Source organism: Parastagonospora nodorum (genome assembly GCF_000146915.1).
Source record: "Parastagonospora nodorum SN15 chromosome Unknown scaffold_18, whole genome shotgun sequence".
NCBI classification, from domain to species: Eukaryota; Fungi; Ascomycota; class Dothideomycetes; order Pleosporales; family Phaeosphaeriaceae; genus Parastagonospora; species Parastagonospora nodorum.
The window spans coordinates 441,725-463,363 of record NW_001884566.1 but is presented as its reverse complement, the minus strand read 5'-3'; the positions used below and the strand labels follow the sequence as shown (position 1 = coordinate 463,363).

Sequence of the window (21,639 nt, the reverse complement as noted above, 5' to 3'; positions counted from 1 at the left end):
TGGACCATTAACCCCAGTCTTATGCCCACCACTCTTGTACTATTGTCCTACCTTTGACTTGCGTAGAGCGCTCGCGATTATATCAATACCATTGCTCAAAGCCAATAAAGCACAGTATGTCGGAAGCACGATGTTCCACAAGGTTTTTGCATTGCTTATCGTAAACCCGGGGCTTGCGCATTCCACTTGAAAGGTTAGGAGTGGCATGGATACTTTTATGCAGGTGCTACATCCTAATCTGCCATTATTACTCGCTAGATGAAGCACTATAACCATCGCGAAACCCCTGTCATTCGGCAAATTCCGCATATGCACTGTTGCCCTTCCAGGCAGCTTCGGCAGGGCAGTACGGTATGCTTGTTTTGCCGTCTGTTAATCAGATTTCTCATGATTCTTGAATTACGCTCAGCTCACCCAAAGATTTCACGTCGTCCACACAGGAGCTAGAATTATGGCTCTGATGGCAGTTCTTACAGCTTGGTCCGCAGGCATAAGAAAATGGACACTCTCGGCCATCGTCAGTTGGAAATTGTTCATCGTGAGTTCTGGTTGGGAAATATGGCATGAAAACTGATCTTTTCCTAGCGAGTACTTTCCTATTCAACACCCGCGGATCGTGTGCTATTAATTGCTTCAACTGTCGCGTCCGTATGCGCTGGCTCTACCCTACCGCTCATGAACATTATCTTTGGTATGCATTCTCCCCATGGCATCTCTTACAAGAAAACTGTGTCACTGATCAGTGCTCAGCGCGATTGGTCAAAACTTTCAACATCAGAGCCAGCGTGTCACCATACGAGACACCTGCGCCGTTCATGTCCGTGATTGACGAATACGTGTAGGTGTTACCTGTGGCTGTTAGTGCCAATACATACTCATGGCGAATAGTCTATACATACTTTATCTCTTCATTGGACGCTACTTCCTTGCATATCTTGCTATTGTACGTTTTTGCATCATTCCCATGATTTTTTGGCGTTCAAAGCTCATCAAATCCTAGTTCGGTTTCCGCGTTACAAGCCTTCGTACGTCAGCTGCGATACGTCTTCACTACCTCGAATGCCTGTTTCAGCAACCCATCTCGACATTGGATTCACTACCGCCAGGACAAACCTCGGCCATTATCACCATCACTGCGAACATACTACAATTAGGAATTTCCGAAAGACTTTCCTCCCTCATCCAGGCTATAGCCGTGATTGCTGTAGCCTTGCTCATTGGATGCATCTACAGCTGGGAATTGACACTGGTAACTGCAAGCGGGCTTGTGATAATTATCGTTTGGTACTCAATCACGACACCGTTAGTAGTCAAGCGATATGCTGCTATTCAAGAGGTCGAAAGAGAGGCATCTGGCGTCGCAGCAGAAACACTCATGGGGATTCGAATGGTCGCAGCCTGTGGGGCCGAGAAGAAGATGTCATCGAAATGCGATAAACTGATTGACCAAGTTAGCGTCATGAGTAAGGGTTCCTCGCCTTTACTAGCTGTGCAGCATTCACCAGGTCAGTTCACAAAAGATTATCTCCGGTGTCTAAGCTCACAATTCGTTAGTATTCTTCGTCATATTTGCGTAAGTCGAATTTCAAAGCATCTTGCCTTTCTGACCCGCCCAGTACTTTCGCATTATGCTTTTGGTATGCGGTGAAGCTCTATATCAACCTTGAGTTCGCCAGTGTAGAAGCTCTAGTAGTGTAAGTCGTATATCGATCTCTATTCGCTTCAGTTGACTCACCTCTTGAGTGTTTTAATGTCAATTATGACCATGATAGCACACTTCAGCGCCATCTCTGTACCTTTAAACGCAGCTTCGAATGCATTAAATGCCGCCTCTATCTTTTTCAAAATTATCGATGCGCCGAAGCCGGTAACCTCTGGATTGATTGGCACCGCAATATCGTTGGATGAGGATCTCACTCTTACCGATATCGATTTTGCATACCCAACGCGTCACGATGTGCGTGTTCTGCAGGGCTTCAATGTGCGAATTCCAGCTGGGAAGACCACAGCTATCGTGGGACCAAGTGGTTCGGGTAAAAGTGAGCAACCAAATTGCAGTTGATAGGATTCTTTCGAAGCTGACGTATCTTGCGCTTAGGCACTATAGTTGCACTCATCTCGAGATGGTATGAGCTTGGTGGAATTGATCCTATCAGTAACTATCTGCGCAGAGGAGAAGTCAAGATTGGAGACATTAGTCTCAGCAGAATTGATCTCCATTGGTGGAGAGCACAACTAGGGTTGGTCCAACAGGACCCCTTCCTCTTCAACGACACCATCTTCAAGAACGTCGAGTACGGACTTGTTGGTACCGAGCATGAATTCGCTACCGATGAGATCAAAAGAGCGCTCATTGAACGCGCCTGCAAGGATGCTTACGCAGAAGAGTTTATTCACAATCTACCCGAGGTAAGTACGCCTTTTCACTGAAAGGCACTGTTTCTATAATGACTCGATTAGGGCTATTCGACATCCGTGGGCGAAGTTGGTCTCCAACTCAGTGGCGGCCAACGTCAGAGAATTGCGATTGCAAGGGCTATCGTGCGTAATCCAAGTATTCTCATCTTTGATGAGGCCACAAGTGCACTGGACGTCACAAGCGAGCGTATCGTACAAGCAGCTCTAGCCAAAGCATCACACGGCCGCACGACGATCGTTGTCGCACATCGGCTGTCGACCATCAAACTGGCAGATCAGATCGTAGTTGTTGCAAAAGGTCAGGCAACCCAAGTAGGAACGCATGATAGCTTGTTAGAAGAGGTCGGCGGTGCGTATTGGAAGCTGGTGAACGCCCAAAAGCTTGCGACGACCAGCGGAAAGCCTAGGGATGACAGTATCTCGACGAATGATGGGGACGACACGAGTAGCGCTATACAAGAGAAAGAGTGCCTTGACACTCAGATTGAGCGGCAATCTTCTGGGCAGCTTGTGAGCTTACCACTTAAGGAAACGGATGCCAAGGTAGATGTAGTGCAAAGTACTGAACCTGCTGTCAAACCCGCGAAAGGGATCATGACAAGTTTTGCAATGCTACTACTTGAGCAGAAACAAAACTGGTCCAGCTATGTCTTGATTCTTGTTGCTGCCGCAGGCGCTGGCTGTAAGTGACACAGGATTGCCATCATAATTTCGCTGACCTCCACAACAGCATCATCTCCCATACAGGCCTACCTGTTCGCACGACTGATCTCCGGCTTTTCTTACTGGGGTGAAGCTCTTGTTGCTGCAACATCACTCTTGTGTCTCATGCTAGTGGTTGTTGCGATAGGAGTTGGGCTGAGCTATCTCGTGCTCGGTTGGGTATCGAACACTGCATCTGCTGTAAGTCTCGACAACTCCTCTAGTATGTATGTGTACTAAGAATAGCAGCATACCGTCTCACATTATCGCCGGGAATATTTCAGAAACATCATTTCCAAGCGAGTGGGGTTCTTCGACGACCCTGATCACTCATCCGGCCTACTCACAGCTCGTATAGCTACTGACCCGACGCAATTACAACAGCTGCTTGGTCTGAACATGGCCATGGTGATGATTTCAATCTTTAACCTTATTGGATGTATTGCGATTGCTGTCACGTTCCATTGGAAGTTTGGACTCGTTGTCATTGCATCCTCATTACCAATCATCCTTGCTGGTGGTTGGTATCGTGTGCGGCATGAAATTCGTTTCGAAGCGCGCAACAACACGGTATTCGCTGAAAGTGCGCGATATGCCACGGAGGCCATTGGGGCAATCCGAACAGTAGCTAGCTTAACGATTGAGAGCACTGTCTGTCACAAGTACGAGACTATGCTCAAGGACCATGTCGCCAAGTCTTGGAATGAGTCGAGGATATCATGTGCAGCCTTTGCGCTGAGTGATAGCCTGGTGTTGCTGTGTATGGCTTTCTCGCTCTGGTGAGATTATGGAAATATTCTCGATTTGTAGCTTGACTGACAGGCTGCGTTAGGTATGGTGGCACGCTCTTGGCGACCGGAGAGCTCCAATCGTTCAGCTTTCTCGTAGTATACCTTGCCATCATACAAGGCAGCTTGGCCGCGGGACAGTGGCTAAGCTTTGGCCCAAGTAAAACCACGCAAGCTGTTCTAGACATGGAAACTGACTTTTGCAAGATTTCGCGCAAGTATCCGCAGCCGCTAGTCGCATTCGAGCGATGCGGCCAACTAATATGGAAGAGAAAGACGCGACCTGTGGAGGGCTTATATGCCCTGAACGACCCATTCCGTTTTCTCGTGTGCCTGGAAAAGGCGCAGCTATTGAGTTTCGAAACGTACGGTTTAGGTATCCGACCCGTGACGTACCTGTACTACGCAATGTCTCGATGAAAGTCAAAGCTGGCCAATTTGCTGCTATAGTAGGGAGCTCCGGGGCTGGAAAGACGTCTATCATCTCCTTATTGGAGCGATTTTACGACCCACAAGGAGGTCTGATTCTTTATAATGATCAGGATATAGCGTCGATCCCGATGCATATGATGCGAAAAAGAATGAGCTTAGTAGCACAGGAGGCGTCCATATTCCGCGGGACGATTCGAGAAAACGTATTGCTAGGGGTTTCTGACGACAGCGAGGTAAACGATGAAGCATTGCACAAGGCTTGCAAAGACGCTGGGATCCATGACTTCATCTCATCCTTGCCAGAGGGTTATGAGACAGATGTTGGCCGATCTGGGGTATCACTTTCTGGAGGACAGCGGCAACGCCTTTCGATCGCCAGAGCACTCATTCGTAACCCTTCTGTGCTACTTTTGGACGAAGCAACAAGCAGTCTAGACTCGGAGACAGAGAAGGAAGTTCAGAAAGTGTTCGAGGAGACCGGGAAGGCAAGAACAATGATCGTGGTAGCGCATCGGCTGTCGACCGTGCAAAACGCGGACATCATTTTTGTCATGCACGAGGGCAGCATCTTTGAGACTGGTAGTCACAAAAGTCTGTTAGCGAAGAAAGGCATATACTGGCACATGTGCGAGGCTCAAGCGTTAGGAGTATGATGTCATCAATTAGAATGTCATTGGATCAATTTCAGACTGTTTGCTACCTCTCTTCACTCTTTTTGACTATTCACCACGATAAATTCCCTCAGGCCAGGATTGATCTTAACGTCGCATCACTTCAAACAAGACTCGGGAGAACAACGCGTCCCTGTCGCGTGCGACTGATCCAGTCTAGTGCCCCTCCTCCACATCCCGACACTGAAATCGGACTCCAAGCCCGGCTTTCGAAGTCTTCTCTTCGGCTCCCAACCATCAAGAACAATAACCTCTCGGATTCACGTGCATCCAAATTGTATGCATGCATATGCAGACACATTGTGGGACATCCTTGCAACTCCATGAGGGCGGATCAACCGCTACGGGGTATTTATCCGTTATCCGCCCCTGCATGCTTCAGGTAGTGCTTTCATCTCAAACTCCGCTTCAGATATCCGACTCGGTGGCGATAGTGTTCTAGACATGCCGATAAGTACCTCCGATCGAACTCGCGACTATGCGACCGATACTGCGCTTATCCTAATTGAGGGCGAAGTACATGAGCATCACACAGCTCTTCAACCCCCTTGCACTGGATATGAACAGACTTGACATCAATCGAACACTCTGGTCTAGACTCCATTTCTACCGGGCCAGTTGAGCCGCTCATATCATGGCAGGAAATAGAGCTCGTACCTGGTAAAAGTGTTCTCTTCGTAGGATCGGCGGCAGCAAGTGATCTGCATATATCAAGATCTCTTTGGCAGTATGTTTTGCAGTCAATCCTCCAGTTCCTACTCCCTGGCAACCGGTACGGTACATTCGTCATGAAGGTATCAGCATGGACTCTTCTGGCGCTTCTCACACAACTGCCGATCAGCTCCGCCGCGCCCAACTGCCCTCTTATCGGACCTGAATTTCCTGCTCCGCAGCGACTGGCCGAACATCCGATATGGAAGAAAGCAGTGGACAACGTAACAGCAGTTTTTGATTACATTGATACCAGCAATATCACTGGCGTAGATAGGTTCTCATACTCCGTCCAGATTTTCTCAACCAATCCCGGAGCATCGATTTTATGGGAGCGACATAGAACTGCAAAAGACCTACCCACCAACACTACAGGTGTAAAAAAGGTGGATGGTGATACAGTATACCGACTAGGTAGTGTATCGAAAGTGTTTACTGTGCTGGCCTTCCTTGCTGAGAGGGGCGATGTCGAGTGGAACCAACCCATCACCAAGTACATCCCCGAGTTGGGCAAATTCGCTGGGAGACCTAAGGCAGACGGCTTTGACGACGTGCGCGAGACCGATTGGGATGACATAACCATCGGAGCGTTAGCTAGTCAAGTTTCCGGCTTGGGACGCGATTGTGGGCCATTCAATCACTCTTTCATATTGGTAACTAACTACTCGTTGCAGATGGAGTCTTGGGAGAAATCACACAAACAGACGACATACCTGCGCATTGGCAGTATGGGTTTCCTCCTTTGTCGAACGCGACAAAGCCGCAATGTGGCACCTGGCCAATTTGTACTCGAGAACGTAAGCATCTTCACTTGATCTTCGCTTCTTTTCTAATGGAACTCAGAGTTCTTCACGGGTCTTCAGATCATGTACCCTTCATATCCACCGTGGCAAACGGCAACATACTCCAATGTCGCGTACCAACTCTTGGGTTACGCACTAGAGAATATGACCGGCAAAAAGTTTGTTAATGTACTGACTGATCGTATAATCACTCCGCTTGGATTGAACCGAACGTACTATGAGACGCCGCCTGAAAGCGTTGGAGTAATACCAGGCACAGTGAAAGACACATACTGGGCTGCAAGCCTAGGTGATGCGAGCCCGTAAGTACTCAAAATTTTCATCGAATTTCCATTGTCTACCCAGTTTCTGACCTTTCATAGCGGTGGTAACATGTACTCCTCAGCGAACGACCTATCAACACTGGGTCGAGGGATCTTGTCGTCCAAGCTCATCAAACCTTCCCTTACTCGTCGCTGGCTTAACCCAGTGACCTTTTCCGCCGACTTTCTTGCCTCTGTCGGTTCCCCATGGGGCATTCGTCGCATACAACTCGCCAAGGAGACGCAGCCCCATCGCACACTCAGTGTCTTGACCAAAGCCGGGACATTCCGCAAGTACACAGCTTTTATCACTCTGCTTCGAGACTTTAATCTTGGCTTCACCATCATGATGGCTGGCACGCCCGCGATCAGTAACTTCTTTGGCGCTGACCTTCTCGGCGCCGCACTCATCCCAGCCTACGACGCTGTCGCGCGCGACGAAGCAGACAAGAAATACAGCGGCACCTACGTGGCTCGATCGACACCTTCCAATGGCACATTTGGTAATTCGTCTCTGACCATCAGCACCGACCCAAACAAACCTGGCCTAGGTGTTGGCCCATGGACGAGCAACGGCACAAACATGGTTGATCTCGCGATCAAACTACAATCAGGCTCTGAATACGCTCCACTTAAACCTGATGCGCGTTTGTATTATACACAGCTGGACACAAAGACATCTAATGGTACCAGACAAGCATGGAAAGCCATTTTCGAGGATACTGGAGGTCCTGCAGCTGGTCAGCAATTGTGGTCCACTGACTGTGGTGCCTGGGTCGGTGTTACAGGCATCACTTATGGCAGCCTTCCCCTCGATGAATTCATCTTCAACATGGACGGTAATGGGAAGGTAGTGAGCGTGGAGAATATTGCGCTTCGATTGACATACTACAAGGATTGAAGCTATCTGTCGGCACTTCTTTTGGTCACACTTCCTTTTGCTTCACAGTATACTTTTTGTTTTAGCAGCTGTACCATTTATACACTCGTACTATAACCTCATTTGGGCTACGATGAAAACTTTAACGCAAGAATAGATGCCTTGTTTGGTGTCCGCTGTCTGACAAACTCCACTTCAGTGATTAGTAGACCAGATTCACGAGCGCTTCAAAGGTATCTGACCAGAGTGGACATTCATATGTTTATTAATACATGCGATGCTTTGGATCATTCATTACGTGCACTAAAGCAGCCCTTCAGTCCCGTATTGTCCTATCGGCTCGTTTGTGTAAGTTTACCTCATCTTCTTCACGTACCCACAGCATGGAATGTTCATACGGTACTTAAACCTCTCGAACCTCTCCACCTTTCGGCCACCATAGCAACCACAACTACATTTCTTCGGCCAGGAATCCAACCGCAGCATACCAACTCTATAACCCAACCACACAAAATCCGATCAAGCACAAATATACCATCCGAATCATTAGCATGTCCCAGCGAAACACCTTGCTAATACCTCGTTACAGCCGTCCCCAAGACCGCAATCTCCCGGGCATTCAAACGGTCCAACGCCGACAAGAAGGCCCCAAGGGCCGGGTATGGAGAGATTTCAATGCGAAACCAGCAGTTGGTGGGTAGGACGAAGAAATTGGAGAGCACTGGGGAGACTACAACAAGGGGCCGGCAGATCAACGACAGTAACTTAGCTGATAGAAGGAGTAGATGTCTTGAGTAAGTAGTGAAAGAAACGCAGACATGCGAAGAAAGTCAACGGAATTACTCCGTTCATTGTGCATTGGTTCGTGTATCTGCTTTTTCGCATTGTATGTTCAGCATAGATGGTCTTCTGTATCCCGTTTCCCCACACATGACCCCGATCTTCTAGCCTCGACTGCTGCACACTTCAGAATTGCTGGAGTAGCATGCAGAATCCAGATGGGCGTAGCTGTGATTGAAGTTGGCGCGCAACAGCCAGGCCCAACAGTACCGCTTTTTATATGTCTGCTAATAGCGCTGTGGACGTATGTGTACAGCGCCGTGACGTCTACAAGGCACCCCTAATCCGTCAATTCACTCCGTCTGCCTCCCTCTCTCACCTCTCAGATTCACCACCACTTCCTCTTCCCATACAACGGCGGTGCACTCCGCATTCCGATACCCTTCCCACTATCTCTCTCATCCCGTTTCCTCGCCCACGGACCCGGTAAAACTGATCGAATCCCCGGTAACTCTTGTGCTCTGCTTTCCGGCCGATCGATGGGGCGCAAAGTGTTTGGACTTGACATTGCAGACATGGTATGAGTGAAGAGATGTGATAGATGAGAAGGAAAGGAGAGAGGGAAAGCGAGGAGTTTCAAGGAAGAGGTGAGAGAATGGAAGAAACGAAGAAAGAGCTGGCAAACATTTTGAGAAGACACGACAAACACAATGCGAGTGAATCATAAGTCTCACGCTATTTTCCAGTTTGGCTTGATTGTCATCAACTAGGCAATGTCAATGCAAAATATGCAAAGTTGGGATCTTGTATTCTTGTATACATCTAGTCCTTGAACTCCTTGTCCACGCCCTCAAACCTCTCCAAGAAGCTCTGGAACGCAAACACGCCCAGCCCCGGATCGAGACTGCCCGTCGTAGCGCGGATGCTGTGCATGCTCAACTGTGGGATACCGCAGTCAATCGCGCGAATACCCGTTGCAGCAGAGAGCATGGGCCCAACAGTGCCACCACTCCTGCTATCATTGCGGATCTGGAAGACCTGGAGTTTAGGGTCCTGTGTACGGGCACCGACATCGCTGTCCACGCATCGCTGCAAGATAGCCGTGGAGACGGCGTCGGTAGTCATGTGGGCGTTGCTGTCGGCGCTGATGGCGGGGCCGACGTTGAGGCGCGGTGAGTGGTTTTCCAGATATGCGTTGAGGAAGTTGGGGTTGACGGCGTGGATGACGTCGCTGGAGACGAGGAAGGAGTTCGCATATGTGCGGCCTAGGGCGCTCTTCTTGCCGTCGAATTCCTCGACGATGCGCTCCATGACGCTGGGCAGGAAGTTGCCGCGAGCGCCTTGGCGGAGGAGAGAACCGACTTCCTCGTCGTCGAAGAGGGCGATCATGCGGATCTGCGAAGAGTCGGATACGGAGGAAGCGGAGTTGATGAGCGCTTGAACGGCAGCCCACGAGCAGAGTTTGTCATCGATACGGCCAGCGAAGATGAATTCGTGGTCGAGGCCGCCAGTGCAGGCGGGTTGGGTGTCAAAGAGTTCGAGCTCCCAGTTCACAATGGAGGAGTCTGGAAGATGTTAGTTATAGCCAATGGAAGCCTGAGGTATGCGACATACAGTCTGTGATGCCGAGCTCGCGTGCGATGACCTTCATCAGCCTTGGAGGCTGAGTAGCAGCAAATGTGCCTTCCCCACCCAACATGCCAGCTTTCCACTCCTCATCGGTACTTGATGTAGCAGAAAGGTCGGAGTTGTCGATGCCAATAATGGGAACCATGTTGGTCTCCTTGTTGAAGGGGCCAACGGCAGCAGCTCCAAAATGCGGTGCAAGTGTAGGGATCTTCGCAATGGGCCAGCCCAGCTTGACCAGCTTGGTCACGATCTTTCCGTTCTCCTTCACGAGTACACGTCCACCGATGCCGAGGTCACGGTCCCACCACGTGTCGCTCAGCGCACCAGCGTAGGGGGCAACGCCGAGCTGAACGTAGCCAGCCTTGTTGCGCAACTTGGGAATAGGCTTGAGTTTCGCGGTCAGGGCATCGATGTGTCCCGCGATGATGGCAGCACCATTTCCAACCGTATATCCACCGCCAACAGCAAACGCAATGAGCGAGGTTCCATTGCGAGCGACGTAGTACTTGCCGCCAGCCTTGAGATCCCACTCATCTCGCTCAGAGAGCTTCTTGTAACCCTCCTTCTCCAACTGCTGCGCCACAGCATCTACAGCGTGGAAGATGGTCGGGTTGGCAGTCATCCAGTCGGTGAAAGGCTTCGTGTACTTGGCCGCATCGTCTTTTGACCTTGTTGGACCCGGGTGCCATGGGTGCGAAGCGGCAGGACGTGCCGCCTTAAGCCCATCTTGCTGCTCAGGTACCTCGGGAATCTTGGGTGGCACGGGTGGCGGGTTCTGATGCTGCCTCGACAGCGGCTGGAAGTCCTCCTCGATGTCGATAAGGTTGTACGATGGCCCGGCTATGCTGTGCCTCTGCCTGAAATCGGCAAGAGCTGCTCGGTTCACCACTCTTTCTGCCGTCTTCTCTGCCTTGGGACGGTGGGAGAGCGATGCGGTGGTATGCGAGCGGGAGAGGGTAGAGTACGCGTGGCGCAGCGGCCGCGGCGGAGATGGATCGGAGTAGAGGTCGGCATTTGAGGCCGTCTTGCGGAGGGTTGGAGGGTTGCGAGTCATGTTGGCCTCGATGCAGCTTGGGGGGTGAAGGATGAAGGACGAAGGAGGAGAGTGTATGGTGTTGGAGGTGAGTGTGGAATGAGGCTGGACGCCGTGATGTTGCATGGCTGTGGCTGTATCACGAGCCGCGGTGCACACGGAGCTATCTGCAATAGGCAAGTGTCCACCCCCATACTTTCGACAAATATCACCTAACGGAGATCGGGGATTTCTCAAGGTCAATCTTCACACAGCGAATCAATTTCATAGCCTAGTTTACTGCTAGATGCTCTCGGAAAAGCACATAACTGCTTCTCGGTATGACAGGCGTTAGTGTACCACATCCGTGTTGTACTCAGGGTCCACCGAACGACGAATGCGACAAAAGCATTGCGCATCACACCGCAGTATGGAACGCAGTTATGTACATAAGGACTTGCAGTACACATCTGATTCTATCTAATGTCGTGTCTCCGTATTCACGCGTGATCGGTACGTTTGTTAACTTCCGAACCCATGTGTTCCAGTACAGTGACATCAAGAACTCCGTCGTGATGCCGCAAAAAGAAAGGGTAGTATGCAGTACAAAATCATGTCCGTCGTAATCGTGAAAGAGGCTCAAGGTAGCGCAAAGCTGTTGGGAAGCCTAGCAGCCTGGCACACCCCACCACTATTGACCATTGGGCACGCGAGGAACTTTCGAAGCTTCATCCTCGTCCTCCTCGTCCTCTGGGTGTCTGCAACTATCGTCAGTAATATGAAGGCGAGGCTGCATCATGTTCACTTACCCAAGTATATCCCGTACATTCCGCATCTCGTAATGCTTCTTGCGCATCTCTTCAAACTTGCGATGCTTCTCGCGCTCCTCTTCTGTAGCGTTTGGCAAGAGCTCACCGTGGTATCCGTCATCTCCAACGGCATCTTCATCGACCATGACACGCTTCTCGCTATCTGGTGTTTGCGACTCGCCTCGTGCGCGCAGCTCCGGCTCACCAAGGTCGAAGTCTGGGATCTCGTCGATCTTGGGCTTTCGCTTGAGCTTGGAGTCGAGCTCATCGACCTTGATCTGTTCCGCGTCCAGCATCTCAACCTCCTCTTCATCTTCGGTGGGGTCGTACTGCTTTACGTATGGGGTCTTGGGCTCGTCGATCTTCATCGTGCTGTCGCGATTCTGCTCGTTGTGATACAAGTTGACCTCGTCCCACTTCAACTGTGGGTTGTTCTCGTCCAGGTGGGGGCTTGCGCCTGATTGGCGCCTTGATGGTGGGCCGCGAGGGTTCGAGGACGAGCGACGATGAGCACCTGCATTGCGCAGCGTGTTCTCGAGGACAATTTCCTTCTCCGAAAGCTCGCGACCCAGCGCTGGCCTCTCGCTTGGCGGACTGAGGGGCGGCGCGACTTCGCTGGTAGGGGAGGTTTGCGAGTTCGAGCGATATGAGTTTGAGTTTTTGAGGATGCCTAGATGCTTTGTTAGCCATGTTTCCTACGGACGGGTTTGCACGGCAAGTGTATACCCTTGGGCCGCTCAGGATGCGAGCTTGGCGAATGCATCTGAGGCGAGTCTCCCGTCATTGTTCCGGTGGTGGGTGGTTTGATAGGGCGGATGTTGTATCGCCAGTGCAGACAGGTTTGTGTTTGTTGCACGTGAAGCGGGAATGTGGGGTGACACGCTGTAATGTCTGAGATGCGCTGTCGGAAGTATCTACCAGAGTGAGGGGACAGTCGTGTTTATGAAGTGTCGAAAAGAGGGTACTCGTCGGTTGCAAGTCGGCTTAGAAGGAAAGTACCATGTGGTGGTGGGGTCTCGTTGGCTGGGCAGTGAGAGCGCGATGACGCACATGTGCAGTACCTCACAGCCGACGCATGCATGTCATTATTCAGCCACCTTTTCCCCGCAGGCTATGTTTGCTGTTGCTTGCCGCGATTGCCTCCAGATCGAGCGTTCTAGGATATGCGATCCCAGCAAACGCTATGTTTGACACAACCGCGATATCCATGGCTGTCATGTGAAGTCCGGTATCCATAGCCAATGAACCCAGTATGGCAGGTTGTCAATCCTGGAGGAAATTCAACAGGTATTGCTGAGGAACTGACAGTCTGAAGTACACATAACCGATGGGCTTCTCATGCGACGGCAAGACACTGCGCATACCTAGGTAGCTTCGGGTCGAGCATGAAGCCAACTGTAGCACCCAGGTTGCATTCCGTGTAGTTGATAACACTGGAACATGTAGTATGCTTCACCGACAAACAGCCATACCTAGGTATATCCCGCAAGTTTCACAGCGGTCACGTTAGCCAAGCTGCAAGTGTATCTGAACTTGTACGCGTAGTCTATTCGTAGTGCTCTATCTAACATCCTAGCTTGGGCATCGAAGTCTTTTCGGGCGACAGGAGAGTCATATTGCAGTCCCGAGGCCTGGCACGTGTATATATAGATTCGTCTACCATCATGTCTCCACCGCGTGCGGCATTGTTCGCCGGAGGACTGCCATCAGGCTAGCAATGACACTATACTAGAGCCGCAAAAACACCATCATGGCGCACAACTTTGCAATGATTAGCAATGCTCGAAGCAGAGAATGCAGGACATATGAGGCTCAGCAAGTGTTCAGACAATGCCTTGTAGCTTCAAACTCAACCAAGAAATCGCACGAATGCAATACTTTAGCTCTGGCTGAGACTCAGTTTACCAGAAGTGGTCCATTGGACCGTCATCCCGACAAGCACGACGCCGTAAATCCAGGTACGTGTACATACAAAGAAACGCGAGTTATGCGCACTCAACGCGTCGTGCGCGTGACAAAGAATGTCCCTGCTATTTGGTCATCATCGCTTCATGGAAGCCGCAAAGGCGGCCCTCGTGACGATGGTTTTAGAAGAGGGTTGGCTCCTTCTGGGCCAGCTTCGGAGTCGCCAGCTGAGTAGAGATGTTCGAGCTGGCGATTGTTGAACGAGGAGGCCGATGTTGAAGGAGAAAAGGTCGGAGGGCGGAGCACGCGAGAAAAATGCAGTCCGAGGCGCCAAGACCTTTTGCCGCGCAAGACGCGCGCTTGGGCGAAGCCACTCGGGCAGGTGCACCATCTCAAACGTTTTCTCTACACGCACCACCATACAGCTTCGCAAACCACAACACCCCGCCTATCCACTCCTCCGCCGCCCGTCCCGCAACACGCCACTACTCCCTGCGACTGCACTACCATTTTGAACCGCAATTGTACCTATCCCGCGATATACTGGACACCGCACACCCCGCACATCGACATACATCGGCCCATCTGACTTGATCCTCTGCTGCTTGTTCACTCGTTCACACCACCAAGCCAAAAGCAGTGTAACTTGTCTCTTCTTGCTGTTGCATACTGTAGCTTATCTCCATGGACAACAGGGAAAATCTCTGGACTCGTCGCTCCAAGTATGCTGCCGGTCCCCCACATGCAGGTTGCGAAAGCTAACAGAGCTCTAGCACTAGCAAGCTCTCTCTGTCTATGTCGCATTCCGAACAACAGAACGAGAAAACCGACCATCCCCAGCGCACCTTCTCTACAGGGAAGCGATTTGGTGGCGACTCGTCGCATGGTGGCAGGAATCCTTTCAACGGTGTCTCCCCACTGACGCCCGGCGGTCTTGCCTCTCCAACAACCGGAGGCTCCTCGGCGTTTGGCCTTGGGTCTGGTGCGTTTGCATCCTTTGGCTCTGCGGCCAAGACACCAAAGACCCCAGGCACGGCCTTTGATTTCAAGACGACCGCCGCAAGCACCACTTCTACCTCCAGACCAACAACACCCGCGGACAAGAAGGAAAGGCCGCCTGGGAAGATTTTCAACAGCGCACGAAAGGAGTCAATATCCACATCGATACCCGAAGACACAATGAGCTCGTCCGGAGAGCTTGATCCGAAGGCGCCTTGGCCCCTCAAGTGCACCTGGGTAGTATGGTTCCGCCCTCCTACACCCAAGAGCAGCGATTACGAAAAGTCGATACAACCTGTGTTCAAATTTAGCACAGCGCAAGAGTTTTGGAAAGTCTTCTCGCACCTCAAGCGGCCGTCTAGTCTCCCTACTGTCAGCGACTACAACGTATTTAAACAGGGAATACGGCCAGTCTGGGAGGACGAAGAGAACAAACGAGGAGGAAAGTGGATTATGCGCCTCAAGAAGGGAGTCGCGGACCGCTACTGGGAGTGGCTGCTCATGGCTATTGTCGGTGACCAGTTCTTGGAGGCTGGAGAGGAGGTCTGCGGCATCGTATTGAGTGTACGGAGCGGCGAAGACGTCTTCAGCATCTGGACCAAGAACGACGGCGGACGCAATATCAAGATTCGGTGCGTTCTTTCATTCAGTGCGTTGCTCAGACGCTAACTAAAACAGGGAAACCGTCAAGCGCGTTCTAAACTTGCCGGATGGTACGCAAATCGTCTGGCGAAGTCACGACGACAGCATCGCGCAGAGAACAGCAATAGACCAAGCGCGCCATGAGAAAAACCACCAGGGCCACGAAAAGCGGAGAGTAACCTCGACAGACGAGTCGCAGCGGGACAAGGCGTTGGGAGGGTCATAGATTATGCTCCCTGCCTATGTCTCCGCTTCGTTTATGTACGTTCAGCCATGTGAAGTGGGGCGCTGCGATTGTGCGCTCATTAGACTTTCACCGGCTGCACACAACTGCGACGAGCAGGAGTTGTGCGCCTATCCCACCATGCAGGATACCCGCCTTGCCTTGTGTCCACACAACGTTGGCTAAAGTACATTCGCAAAGCATAGATGTCGCTCCCCAGGGTTTCTCAGCTTTACGCTTCCTGTCATCTCCGGCAGGAGCTCGAGCAAGCCATTGTCACCGGATCCCTCTATCGTACGAATTTCCTTCTGCAACTTGAGTCGCTCTATCGTGTACAATATGGCCTGCATTTTTGTGATCATTTGCAGTCTGCTTCGGGCGTGGATCACATGAATGGATCCAGCGAAGGGTCATGGACGAGAACATAAGCCAGCGGCCGACGCTATGCAGATACTTGTACAGTGGATACGGTCAGGGTGGATCACCTTCTGGTCTGCGATCCAAACGAAATAACCCGCTGTCTGACATTGTCAGTCGAGAGGTAACGGCGTTCATTTTGGTTGACAGCATTTACACCAGGTGGTCTGGGTTTTCGCTTTGCATGCGGGGTTATCCAGCTGCTTCAGTGCCTTTTGTATAGTTGGTTTTGGTTGGCGTAACGTGGGCTATGGACGAACGGAATCGAGTCCTGTTCGGCGATGTTGCAGGCGCAAATGTACACAATAGCAGAAGCTTGGAATGAATAGCTACTGGATTTTGAAGTAACACCTACTGCATCATCCGAAATGCTCTTGTGCCCTTTCATACTTTCGTTTGTCCTGCTCCCGTAACTGCTTGTTCGAGGCAGGTGGTCCGTGCATGCATGATCGCGACTTCACCTTGAGTCGCGCGACTCAACTTCACCACGGCGTACCCCGCCGCGCGTAATCGCGCTTTGAACCTCTTGAAAACTCCCCCGAGCGCCGCTTCTCTCTCCGAATCATGATCGCTCGCCCGCCCCGCACCACTCGGTCTTAATGTCTATCTTCTCGCAGATAGCTCGATTCGTAGCTGGAGACAGCACCGAGCAAGCAAACGACGTACGCTCGCTCTATTCGATTATGTCTCTCGGCGTTTTTGACCGCCCTCTGAAAAAGATCGACTCAACCACTTTATACCAACGAGCTGACGCTATGCCGCACCAGACAAATGATGGCTCCCTCCCATCGAATCCTTTCTCTCCACCTTCGCCCGCTGCCTCCCGACCCGCCCCAACCGCTCCCATAGATCTCACCTCACCTACAAGAGGCTCCAGATCTTCCGGCCGACGCGACACACAGACCAAAACCGCGCGCTCAAGTCTTCTCAAGAACAGTAGAAGTGAAGACGAGAAAAGACTGGTCGGCGATTTTCAGTACGAATGCGCTCATACAAGACAATCTTCGCGGAGGGAAATGGCTAACATGACCGGTAGCGTACCTGCTGACTCTGTATCTGCGCCAGACCCGGGCTCGTACTTTCAAAAGAAAGCAATGACCAAGGTATGTCGCTCGAAGTCCTAATATGAGAGAAACAGAATAAGGTGCTAATATGCTATAGCCTGCATCTAATCACAGCCACAAGCCTATGGACACTCTCTACGATCGACCTGGAGCAGCCAAGCCAAAGGTCTATGGAAAATCGACCCGCAGGCCAGGGCCTTCTATTGGCAAGTCGCAGGGACAGGGACAACTCGCTTTTCTCGAGAAATGGTCTCCGGGCACTGCTTCTCGAAAGTCTTCAATCCGCAGCGAACAAGATACATGTCTCGCTCAACCCTCGCCATCCAAACGGAGGAAGATAGCTGGAAACGAAGTCATCGACCTTAGTGCGGACGTTGACGACGACATACCCGATGCTATACATTCCCAGGCGCCCATCACCCCTGCACGGCCGCAGAATGGTCTTCCATGCTCCTCGCACTCTACACGCTCCCGGCACAGTGTTGGCAGTGACCGGACCGTGGTCGAAAGGCAGTCTGGTTCTCAACCTAAGAACGAGTTTCAATTCATCGAAAAGCAGATGCAGTCGGGTCGTTCAAAGTCTAAGAAGCATGGAACTTCGGAAAAGCAACGGCGGCTCTCCTATGGACATTCAGAGTCTGGTTCTGCCACGCCTGGTCCGCAAGGAACTCCCGTTCTTGTCCGTGATGACGAAACAGAACCCAGTCGTGACTCTCGGCGAAGGGTCAATCTTTCAATGGTTTTGAGCAAGGCGTGTCAAACCGTGCACTCGCAGAGCAAAATGTGCCAGACAAAGCGCGAGCGACCGTCTCACACCATTTTCCGAACGCTAGAATCAACGAATCCACCGCTACGCATGAACGACCTGTGAATGGACAGCGGTCACATAGCGACCGTAAAAGTTTGGGAACATTCCGGAGGAACTATAAAACAGTGAACAGCGAACCCATCAGCGACGACGAGCTGGCGATGGATGCGTCACAACCTCAACCAGCGCAGCCCGAAAAGCAGCGTTCAGCATCTAGCACATCACAGACGGCGAACAGCGGCGTAAAGCGGATATCCAAAGCTGCAAAGGCCGCGCAAGGCTGGCGTCTCATATGGGCACGGAATCTCGACTTCGACAGCCATCAGATCCCGAGGTCCGAGGGCAGTGAACTGATGCTTTACCTCAAGCCAGATGGGCAAAAAGGATTTCGTATTGTTGCCTATGATGACGTTAGTGGCCACTACCAAACACACGCATCTATTACGCCTCAAGACGTGGTCAAGGTCTGGTTAGACAAAGACGGTCTCATTCGGCTGGAGGGGTCACGAAATCAAGATGGAAATCAGCGCATCGTCGATTTGGAATTCTCTTCTACAGCAGATTTTGAAGAATTCCGCGATAATCACGTTGCTGCTCTCTCAGGCCGCGGTCTTCCTGAGCCCAAAGAAGAAAAGCATATGCGATTGTTCTTCAGCAAAAAACTGAACAAGAACAACAAGGTTGGAACTTCAAATCTCGTCGATGACACACGTCTGGTAGCGGACGGCGAGGTGTTCACCGAAAATCAGCCTAAGAAACGTTCTGTTTTCGAGATCTTGCAAAACCGCAATCCCCCTTCTCTTACATCCGCAGCATCGGCTGGAACAACGCAGTCGTCTATTCGACCTGCTCGTTCAACCCGCGCATCAGCACCAACACATGATATTGAAGATGAAGAGCACGGCAACAGTATTGAAAAGTACTCCGAAGTCACTGGCCTCGGTAAGCGGTGGCGCGACCCCCTGGTCTTCAATGAAGGTCGTTTCAGAGCGACTGTCGACTTCCATGATTTGCTTCGCCTGGATGAGGGAGAGTTCCTGAACGACAATCTGATCGACTTTTACATGATCTATTGTTTCAAGCAGAACAATGTTCCCCAGGACAAGGTTTTCTTCTTCAATACCTTCTTCTACAGTAGACTTACTGAAAACACTGGGCGTGCTTCCATAAATTACAATGCCGTCAAACGATGGACCTCTAAGATCGACATCTTCAATTACGATTACGTCGTTGTACCAATCAATGAAGACACTCACTGGTACCTTGCCATCATCTGCAATATCGGTAACATAAAACGGAAGGCGATCGAGGAAGATTTCGGCGACAGTTCAACACAAGATGTCGCGGCTGAAGCCACGGCGGTAGACGACCAGGCCCTATCAAAGACAGCCGAGAAACCTACAGAGCCAGAGCTGGGTGACACATCAAACTTGCCACTCTCTTCGCGAGCGCCCTCAGTTGAGCAAGTAGACAACAACGTTAACTTATTTGACGAAAAGTCGGAGCTTGATCTCATCGACCGCGAAGCTGGGCCCGGAGAAGAGAAACAGCAAGCATCTACTCACGTCTCACATGTGCCAGAGCCAGCGCAGCAAGACACTGTCCAGGAACCATCGACTATTCTCAGTCAGACTGACGGCCCCAAGACAGTGCTGTCCAACCTGAACACATCGTCAAGGAAGAAGCCCAAGCGCCGCTCGATAGCACCTAAGAAAGATCCCAATCAGCCAATCATCATTGTCCTAGACTCGTTAAGTCAAACTCGAAGCTCAGCAGTGCGGGCTCTCAAAGATTGGGTCGCAGCAGAGGGCGCGGAAAGACGCAGCATGGAGGCAGTGATTCGCGAGAACGGCTACTACCCAAAGGGCGACCAGATCCCCACGCAGAGTAACTTCAGCGACTGTGGTGTCTACCTTATGGGCTACGCGGAGAGGTTCTTCCAAGACCCTGATGAATTCAAGACGAAGCTGCTACTCGGAGAGATGACAGCAGAAGAGGATTGGCCTCAGTTGAAGCCCGCGGAGATGAGGAACAATCTTCGCGACATTCTGTTTGGACTCGCGACTGAACAAGAGCTTACGGAACCAAAGAAGAAGAGAGGCAAGAAGGCCGCGGGTGTGAGTCGTGCGCCACCTCAGCCAACCGTGGAGCCTGTTAAGACTGGAGCCTCGCCAGCGCTGCCAGAAGTATCGAAAGTTACGAACCCGGATGAGGCATCGAAAATTGATGCAGCTGCACACTCCGTTCCAGGGGAATCGTTAGAGGACATTCCCCACAAACCTACTATGCCGCGACTGGGATCTCCGTTCAAGCTCAAACCGCTCACATCAAAGTCTGTGTCTAATGCAGATCTGTCCGATACTCTCAGCAAACAGGATGTCTCTTCGTCAATATCGCCTGCCAAAACTGCCACCACTACCACTGGGCAACAGCAGACACCGGGAAGACGCACTCATCCAGAAGTCCGAATCCCAAAGCACTCACCAGGGTCACATCTGCCCCTTCATGATCATGAAGTCGGGCCCGAAGTGGCTCAAACCAATGGTGTGCAACGTCAGACAAAGCCAGCCAGTCGATCGATTAGTCCGCTCAAGAGGGCAAGGGATTCAGGGGAAGATGACGAGCTGCGGACGCTACCGAAGAAGAAGATTTCGGTCGAACGAAAGCTCGCTAGCCCGCCGATTGCACCTCCACAAGAAGGCCATTCCGATCGCCCCATCGAAATTGTGGATTCGCAAGAATCCCGACCAAAGGCTACGCAATCGCCCCGAAGTGTGCATCGTGGCTCGCCTGCAAACCGAAAGCAGCATTTCAAGTCACCTCGTGCAGCACGAACGCTATCTCATGCCCCATCGATTGAAGAGATTTCATCGTTCCCATTAAGCACGATACAGCGAAGATACGTTGACCCAGAGAATTGTGTCGATGAAAAACTGGTCGCCAAACTTAACGCCGACGACAAGCAAAGGCAGAATCTAGCGCCTCCGCAGCTAGGATCGAGAGAGTCACTAATGGGGCTGGACTACGCTGGGGAAGATGCTATTGAGCCAATGGACGTAGATTCTCGCGGCAACGACCCGATGGACGTTGCTGACGATGTCGTTGGCGAAACTCCATCGCCACTGAGGGGCAGTCCTCGTACTAAGAGACCGTGGGTGAAGGGGGATATACTTCCTTTTTGAGCTGAAGAGTGTGAAAAGCGTGCACGCGTATACATCTAGTCTTCCGTGAGCATTTGGCCGGCGTTTTATCCTCTCGTTTCTTTATCTTACACTTCGGCGAGTTACATCAGGGACGGCATGCATGGCGAGGGTGTTTTGAACTAGTACAGCACGGCGCACATTCGTCGTGTCGAGAGAATGGCGATGTGCACAATACAAGAATTAGTGAATCAGATCACGGTTTTCTCACTTTTGGTTCAATTCCCCATACTTGCCCTCTTCCACAATCCTCCAAGAGCAAAGTTTACTGTGTTGATCAGTAGATGGTGTCAGCGATGTGCCAGCGTTGCTTACATACTGGCCTCCAGTGCCGTCGCATACTCAAGCTCTAAATCTTACCCCACCATGTAACGCGTATCTGAATGTATTGTCCATCTTCTTCGACTTACATACAACCATTGCCGCACACTTCACACAGCACTT

General features: G+C 51.3%; 8 protein-coding genes across 8 annotated transcripts; 6 read left to right on the top strand and 2 right to left on the bottom strand.

Annotated features, from left to right (window-relative positions):
- Window positions 1-498: 498 nt before the first annotated feature.
- Window positions 499-842, top strand: SNOG_11062 (hypothetical protein; the record flags this gene model as incomplete). The annotated part of the gene is made up of 2 exons (XM_001801262.1): window positions 499-538; window positions 751-842. 2 exons carry the CDS (start codon window positions 499-501, stop codon window positions 840-842), a joined length of 132 nt encoding a protein of 43 aa, XP_001801314.1.
- Window positions 843-1,759: 917 nt separating this feature from the next.
- SNOG_11061 (hypothetical protein) lies at window positions 1,760-3,903 on the top strand (the record flags this gene model as incomplete). Its single annotated transcript, XM_001801261.1, has 6 exons — window positions 1,760-2,039; window positions 2,108-2,409; window positions 2,461-2,928; window positions 3,046-3,100; window positions 3,149-3,321; window positions 3,370-3,903. 6 exons carry the CDS (start codon window positions 1,760-1,762, stop codon window positions 3,901-3,903), a joined length of 1,812 nt encoding a protein of 603 aa, XP_001801313.1.
- A 1,896-nt stretch (window positions 3,904-5,799) lies between these two features.
- On the top strand, window positions 5,800-7,728 carry SNOG_11060 (hypothetical protein; the record flags this gene model as incomplete). The annotated part of the gene is made up of 3 exons (XM_001801260.1): window positions 5,800-6,448; window positions 6,566-6,827; window positions 6,888-7,728. The coding sequence occupies 3 exons, from the start codon at window positions 5,800-5,802 to the stop codon at window positions 7,726-7,728; spliced, it is 1,752 nt and encodes a 583-aa protein (XP_001801312.1).
- Window positions 7,729-9,276: 1,548 nt separating this feature from the next.
- Window positions 9,277-11,275, bottom strand: SNOG_11059 (hypothetical protein; the record flags this gene model as incomplete). Its single annotated transcript, XM_001801259.1, has 2 exons — window positions 9,277-10,052; window positions 10,102-11,275. 2 exons carry the CDS (start codon window positions 11,273-11,275, stop codon window positions 9,310-9,312), a joined length of 1,917 nt encoding a protein of 638 aa, XP_001801311.1. The 3' UTR covers window positions 9,277-9,309.
- A 544-nt stretch (window positions 11,276-11,819) lies between these two features.
- On the bottom strand, window positions 11,820-12,989 carry SNOG_11058 (hypothetical protein; the record flags this gene model as incomplete). The annotated part of the gene is made up of 3 exons (XM_001801258.1): window positions 11,820-11,918; window positions 11,955-12,552; window positions 12,937-12,989. 3 exons carry the CDS (start codon window positions 12,987-12,989, stop codon window positions 11,820-11,822), a joined length of 750 nt encoding a protein of 249 aa, XP_001801310.1.
- Window positions 12,990-13,687: 698 nt separating this feature from the next.
- Window positions 13,688-14,077, top strand: SNOG_11057 (hypothetical protein; the record flags this gene model as incomplete). Its single annotated transcript, XM_001801257.1, is given in 2 exon segments — window positions 13,688-13,895; window positions 13,914-14,077. The coding sequence occupies 2 exon segments, from the start codon at window positions 13,688-13,690 to the stop codon at window positions 14,075-14,077; spliced, it is 372 nt and encodes a 123-aa protein (XP_001801309.1).
- Window positions 14,078-14,157: 80 nt separating this feature from the next.
- Window positions 14,158-15,709, top strand: SNOG_11056 (hypothetical protein; the record flags this gene model as incomplete). The annotated part of the gene is made up of 3 exons (XM_001801256.1): window positions 14,158-14,224; window positions 14,699-15,473; window positions 15,520-15,709. The coding sequence occupies 3 exons, from the start codon at window positions 14,158-14,160 to the stop codon at window positions 15,707-15,709; spliced, it is 1,032 nt and encodes a 343-aa protein (XP_001801308.1).
- Window positions 15,710-18,156: 2,447 nt separating this feature from the next.
- SNOG_11055 (hypothetical protein) lies at window positions 18,157-21,177 on the top strand (the record flags this gene model as incomplete). The annotated part of the gene is made up of 1 exon (XM_001801255.1): window positions 18,157-21,177. One exon carries the CDS (start codon window positions 18,157-18,159, stop codon window positions 21,175-21,177), a length of 3,021 nt encoding a protein of 1,006 aa, XP_001801307.1.
- Between the last annotated feature and the right edge of the window lie 462 nt (window positions 21,178-21,639).